Source organism: Loxodonta africana, chromosome 12 (genome assembly GCF_030014295.1).
Source record: "Loxodonta africana isolate mLoxAfr1 chromosome 12, mLoxAfr1.hap2, whole genome shotgun sequence".
Lineage (NCBI taxonomy): Eukaryota > Metazoa > Chordata > Mammalia > Proboscidea > Elephantidae > Loxodonta > Loxodonta africana.
In genome coordinates, this window is record NC_087353.1 from 44,130,860 (window position 1) to 44,137,687 (window position 6,828).

Consider the following 6,828-nt stretch of genomic DNA (forward strand, 5'->3'; position numbering starts at 1 on the left):
CTGCCAGCTCTGAGCTTGAACAGGCTACTTCACTTAGCTTTAGTATTCTTTTCACTTGCCAAAAGTCCGCTCTCCTGTTTTGAGAAGGTCCCATTGAGGGAGGAAGGAATAGAACTCAGCCCGTTCTCTAGATCCCGGAGGGCTCCCCTAAATGCTGATTGATCATGCCTTTACCTCCTTCCATGGCTCCCGAGTCGTCTTCAGGATAGTGTCTAGGCTCCCTGCAGTGGGCCCACCAGGCCCCTCACTGCGTGGCTGTTCACCTGTCCAGGCTCTGCCCTCTTCTCCCTCTACCCTAGCTACGTGCCCTGTATCACGTAATCCTCATAACAGCCCTGCAAGGAGGATATAGATCCTGTCTTAGTCATCTAGTGCTGCTATCACAGAAATACCGCAAGTAGATGGCTTTAACAAACAGAAACTTATTCTCTCACAGTTTAGAGGCTAGAAGTACAAATTCAGAGTGCCAACTCCAGGGGAAGGTTTTCTGTCTCTGTTGGTTCTGGAGGAATGTCCTTATCATTAATATTCCCCTGGTCTAGGAGCTTCTCAGCGCAGGGACCCCAGATCCAAAGGACTTGCTCTACTCCTGACTCTTCTTGCTTGGTGGTAATGAGGTCCCTCTCCTTTCTGCTCTCTTCTCTCTTTTATATCTCAAAAGAGATTGACTCAAGATACAACCTAATCCTGTAGATTGAGCTCTACCTCATTAACATAACTGCCTCTAATCCTGCCTCATTAATATCATAGAGGTTAGGATTTATAACACATAGGATAATTACATCAGATTACTGAATGGAGGACAACCATACAATATTGGGAATTGTGGCCTAGCCAAGTTGACACGTATTTTGGGGGGACACAATTCAATCCATAACAGATTCCATGATTATCCTTTCTCAGAGCTGAGGAAAATAAAGCTCAGAAAGGTTAAGTGCCCAAGGCCCCTGGCAGGTAGTGGAGGATTTGTGTACCCGAGCCTAGCTGCAGAGCTGAGCCTCAACAGCTGTGCTGTGCCCACCTTGTAGGCCCGGCCGGGGTTCTATCCTCTCTCGTGGCTCTTTGCCTGCCATATGTTGCTTCCCTGCTGGAAAGCTCTTCTCCATCCTTCTTCCTCCACCAGGCGATGTCCACTTGGCTCTGGCAGCACTTCCCCTGTCCCTGTGACAGTGGGCATAACTGGAAGATGGCAGGTAGAGTGGAAGTTGTGCTGGCCCTCGGCACGTGGCACCACTGAGCAGTTTCTTTTAAGCTGGTATGGCCAGAGGCATATCTATGGAAAATGGCACCTCTGGTAAGCACTCAAATTGTGCCCCTGTTCAAACATCTGACATCCCTTTTCTAGATAACTTTACCATAATATCAGCTCGAAAATAAAAGTCAAGCCCGTTAATCTTTTCATTAACACATTACTGTGCTTAAGGAGGAGCCCTGGTGGCGAAGTGGTTCAGTGCTATGGCTGCTAACCAAAAGGTCAGCAGTTCGAATCCACCATTCGCTCCTTGGAAATCCTATGGGGCAGTTCTGCTCTGTCCTATAGGGCTGCTATGAGTTGAAATTGACTCAACACCAATGGGTTTGGTGTTTTTTTTTTGGTGTTTGAGGAGGGACATTGGGCCATACTGGGTTAGTGGAAACTGCTCAGTGGTGCCATGTACCCAGGGCCGGTACTGTCCCCTGGATACATTACTGCTGGCTGTCTCCCTTCTTCTTAGCATTTCTTCCTGAGTTATGTGAGCCACTTAAGAGCACGCCCCACACAGTACTCTAATGGGTCTGCTGGCCCCAGCCAGTGCCCTGCAGTGCTGGGCACTCAGGAGATGCTGACAAATATAGACAGATTGGCGACATAAATGCCCATTGCACCTCCTCCACTGCCCCATCTCTATGCCCTGGCTTAGTCCTCCCAGCATCCCTGATGTGGCCCCTTAGCAGGGGCCAGGACTTCACCAAGCAGGTAGGGCAAGTGAGCAAGGCTGGGGGGCCACGATGGTGGCACAGTGCAATGTCGTGGGCGCCCTGGGGTGGCAACAGGGGCGTAAACCCAAGACCACCCTGAATGCCAGATAAGAAACCCATCCCTGCTGCTCAAACTCAGTATTCTCTGGGTGAAACCCTTCCCTGCACTTGTCTAGATAATTTATGGGGCCCAGAGGTGAGAGAGCCTCCTCACTTTAGATTACCCATCCACTGTAATTTCTTCCATCTATTTCCAAGAGACCCCAAAGCAATAGTTTCTCCATAGCGTGTGTGTTCCTCAGTTTCAGCCCGGAACAGAGGAGATAATTGCAGTTGACACAAGGCGTAGACTAATAGTAGCACTCTTTAATGGGAATAAATCTTTAGCTAATTACTTCAGCTGCCTTTTAAGCTTGAGTTTAATAGGGTTCTCTTCCTCACGATGACTCCCAGGAGGGCCACGGTAGCCTCTGTCAACTTGAAAGACCTCTGTCAGCCAGGTGATGCTCCAGGTCCTCATTCCTGAGGAATGTGGTTCTGAGTCAGCAAAGAGCAGAAAAGAAAGTGTGGGCTGAGGAGCTGAGATGGGGCGGGTCTTGTTATTCTGACTAGGGTGTGAGCTTCCTGGGGGTGTGTGTCTGGGGTGACTATGGGCCTCACTGATCAAAGGGGGTGAGGCTCTGGTCTGAAGTGCAGCCTTGTGGTAAGGTGTGGGCAGATGGGAAAGGCAGATGAACTCTATCCTTTGGTGGTAGCAGTGGGGGAGGGGTGCCTTACCAAGGCCACCAAGGTGGGATAGCTCTCACCTCTTCTGTAGGTGAGATTCAGTGGAGATTTTGGAAACCTTTGAATTACATTTTTTTCAGTGAAGGCAACCAATTAGGATAATCCATTTCCCCCCTCTCATTGCTGCCTTGCTAACCTCCCCTTGCTCCTCTCACCGCTTACTCTGCCCTTGCTCCCAGCCTCCATCCTTGGAGTTGACTAGGCTGGCTTTCCAGTTAACATGTTCCAGATTCAGTGTATCTGGGGTGGAAATGCAAATTCTCAGCTAGGAACTTGTTAGAATGGAAATTCTCAGCAGGGGTTCGAATGGAGTGGGGGTATTGGCGGGGGGGAACTGAAAGTTTTGAAGCCCTGGTTCCAAACACTGGGAACGGAACCCTTACCTCTTTTCAACCAGTGCACCTTCTTGCTCCAGCCCCTGTCCCCTGGAAAGTTCCTATGAACGCTGATGTGGCTGGGTTGACGTGTAGGGTGCAGTCCTGCCTTCCCCACTGATAAAGAACACCTTTACTGAACCTTCTGGGGGTTCTAGGATACTTGGGGATCCCTGGGGGCCCACAGAATGGGGTGCAGGAACCCTGAGGATATGGCCTGAAAGTTGACATACCTATTCTGTGGGAAGCGTCACTGAGAGGGTGTCGGGCTGAGGTGGAGGGGTGGCAAGGTCACCTTTTTGGCTCCTCATTGTCCCAGGTTGGCTCTGAAATGAGAGGCACCCCCATGGAGCTCTTGGAATATCCTGGGGGAATTGGTGAGTTATGCTGATGAGGGGAGGACAGATTGGGGGTTTCATTAAAAATAAAACTCCAGACCAGCCTCTGAACAATGAAGCCCCTAGAGTGGGAAGGAAGAGGCAACACTTAGGGTACACTGAGCTTCAGTTAAATGATGATGGCTGAACAACATGATGGACATACTCAATGTCATTGAAGTTTGTTGAAATGGCAAATATTTTGTTACCTATATATTTACCACAATTAAAAAAAAAAATCTCTATATAAAACTGGTAGAAAAAAGTTTTAAAAAGTGGATCTCCTAGAGCTATGGGAGGCAGTGTGGGGCGGAAAGAGCATGGACTTTGGAGGCAAGGCAGATTTGGCTCTGTCTCAGCTCAGCCCTGATTAGCTGTGTGGTCTGGGGCAAGCTCCTGACTCCTGAGCCTTGGTTTCCCTGTCTGCCTCTCAGGGTGGCTCTCTCAGGGTGGCCGGGGGATGAAATTGACAGGTGCTGTAAAGCTCTGCGCCTGTGCTCAGGCAGTGCTAGTTTCCCGGGCATATCCTGGCCCAAGGAATGTTCCATTTTCTTCGCCCCATAAGTAAATAAAGCACTGCTCTCAGCATTGTTTACCTTCACCAGCACTTATCCTTTGGCGGGATGACAGGCAGAGCGCGCTACTTGTAAAATGAGCACTGTTAGCACTAATGTACTCTGGGCAGCCCAGCCACAGCGGAGGGACGGAGCAGCTCCTCCCAAGTGGGGCAGCACTCGGTGTGGCTGTGACATTGGCTGAAGCATGGGCATGCTGGCAGGTCCAGCTGGCTTCTGGGTTTTCTGGAGTTTAGAGAGGTTTGAGGGTTTGGAAGTATTGAGTTTCTGTTTATGGTGATGGCAAACCTGGCAAGAGATATTGGGTGATGGTTGCACAGTATGATTGATGTAGTTGGTTTCACTGAATTATACACGTGAAAAATGACGAATTGGCAAATGTGTTGTATTTATACATTTACAACAACACAAAAAGAAGAAAACAAACAAACAAATTGCAAGAGGAGAAAAAAAAAGATGGAGTGGGAACCTATGCTTTAAAAACACTTAAAGACACAACAGCCGACAACAATATGGGGGACTTACTCTGAACAAACAATTGAACTGCTAAAAAATCTTATGAGGCAATTAAATTGCTGTTGACTTTTTGGCGTGACTTGGGGAAAGCGGATTTGGGGGGCTCATCACTGGGATGGAGGGCCTGTGTGGAGAGCGCCGTGGCTCAGGAACTGCCGCTGGTCCTATTCATGAAGCCTGGCATCAGTCCGCGGGGGCCGGGCTGTCTCATCTCCGACTAGCTGTTCCATGGGCCAGACGCTTCATTTGAGGGAACCTGACTTCTCTGCCTACCACAGCCTCTCTCTGTGTGTCAGCACGGTCACTGGTGCTGATGGTGAGTAGAGCAATGCCAGGCCTAGTACTGGCTGCCGGTTGTCACATGCCTGCCCACCAAGTGCCAAGCTCCTTACGTACATTTCATTATCAAATCCCTGAAACCACCTTAAGGGCTCGGTTCAGGATCATTATATTTATTTTACAGATTAGGAAGCAGGCTCAGAAAGGCTGGGAGGCCTTCTGTAGGTCACACACCTAGGGAATAGCCGAAGCAGGGTTATAATTGACTGAGTCTGCCTCGTTCCCCTCCCCTGGACAGTCGGGACCCGTTTTTACTGTCATAGGCTCTGGACACTTTTGCTTTTGTGGACGCCTTTATTTTATAAAATAAATATATAATCCAAGCCAAATATATTCATTTCTTTCTTCTGATTTTAAATGAAATGACAACATTTTCATGAGCCTCTAAAAGCATTGTGGTCCATAGGCACAGTGCCCAGTGGAGAGGTCGGCCCTGGGTCCGCCTGCCCTTTGGGAACAGAATTGGCGTCCCAAGAAGGGAGTGGGAGAGGAGAGAGTGCCTGACTCAGTAGCTCTCCCTTTTCTGCCAACAGTGCTGGTGACCTCGGTTTACCCACAGAAGCCTCAGGCCGTGGAGCGCCATGTCCTTCCCGTCCTTTGGTATTTCCTGAACAACATGACTGGGAATGGTGTCCTGCCTGGGCGTAGCGGGAACGTGCGCATGGCTGTGAGCCGGCTGTCCCGGAGCCTCCAGGAGCACATGGGCCCCCGGCTGCAGGAATTTGCTGCTGGCCAGCCAAAGCACGCCCTCACAATGCTGCAAGACCTCCTAGACATGGAACCCCTGTGAGACAACCTCCAAGTCACCGACAGAGGATGGCTCCCTACTGCAACACAGCTGGCAGCTCATGCCCCTTTCCGCTGGATGGAAGACAGATCTGAAATGGGCATTCAATTTTTAATTTTATTTTTATGATGGATTAATCTCCTAGTGTATGTTCCCGTAGAATTTCAGATGTACATAGTCTATTTTGAAGTAGAAATTAAATAATCACTTATTTTTCTAAGATTTTATGATCTTGGACTTTTTTAACCTCAGAAAACTTTACGCCAGCTGGCTTTGGGACAAAACAAAACATGACAACAACAAAACCAGTTGCAGGGATATTGAAACCAAGAGTTAGGAAGAAAAATGCAGCACAGAGCCACATGGTGCAGTCATTTGCAGGCATAGGAACTGCCAAAGAAAAAATTGCACCAGACAGAGTTAAAACAGGCAAGGACAACTCTATCCAAAAAAGGATTATTCTAAGGGAGGGGAGAGGGCTACGAGAAGGGAGGGAAACACCACCACAATAGGAGAATGGGTACTGTGTGGTAGGAGGAGAGACCAGCTCCTACTCTACTGGGACAAAGACTTCCCAGGTTTTTAAAAGAAAGTTGGAGGGTCGATCACTGGCATGGGTGAGTGATTTATAAAGGTTGCAATTAGGGCCATTTTGTTTGGAATTGTCTTAGTCATCTAGTGCTGCTGTAACAGAAATACCACAAGTAGATAGCTTGAATAAACAGGAGCTTATTCTCTCACAGTCCAGTAGGCTACAAGGCCAAATTCAGGGCATCAGCTCCAGGGGAAGACTTTCTTTGTTGGCTCTGGAGGAAAGTCCTTGTCATCAATCTTCCCCTGGACTATGGAGCTTCTCTGAGTAGGAACCCCGGGTCCAAAGCACATGCTCTGCTCCCGGTGCTACTTTCTCGGTGGTATGAGGTCCCCCTGTTTCTGTGCTCACTTCTTTCTTTTATATCTCAAAAGAGATTGGCTTAAGACACAATCCAGTCTTGTAGATTGAGTCCTGCCTCACCATCATAACTGCTACCTACCCCACCTCATTAATGTCAAAGAGGCAGGATTTATAACACATAGGAAAATCACATCAGGTGACAAAATGGTAGACAATCACA

At 48.7% G+C, this 6,828-nt stretch overlaps 1 protein-coding gene across 1 annotated transcript in view; it reads left to right on the forward strand.

Moving 5' to 3' along the window:
* The window catches only part of TOGARAM2 (TOG array regulator of axonemal microtubules 2), a 72,186-nt gene extending 66,285 nt beyond the window's left edge, over positions 1 to 5,901 (forward strand). Inside the window, 2 exon segments of the mRNA XM_064294764.1 lie at positions 5,460 to 5,741; positions 5,744 to 5,901. Of these exon segments, the coding sequence (XP_064150834.1) occupies positions 5,460 to 5,741; positions 5,744 to 5,808 (347 nt within the window). The 3' untranslated portion in view covers positions 5,809 to 5,901.
* The last annotated feature ends 927 nt before the right edge of the window (positions 5,902 to 6,828 follow it).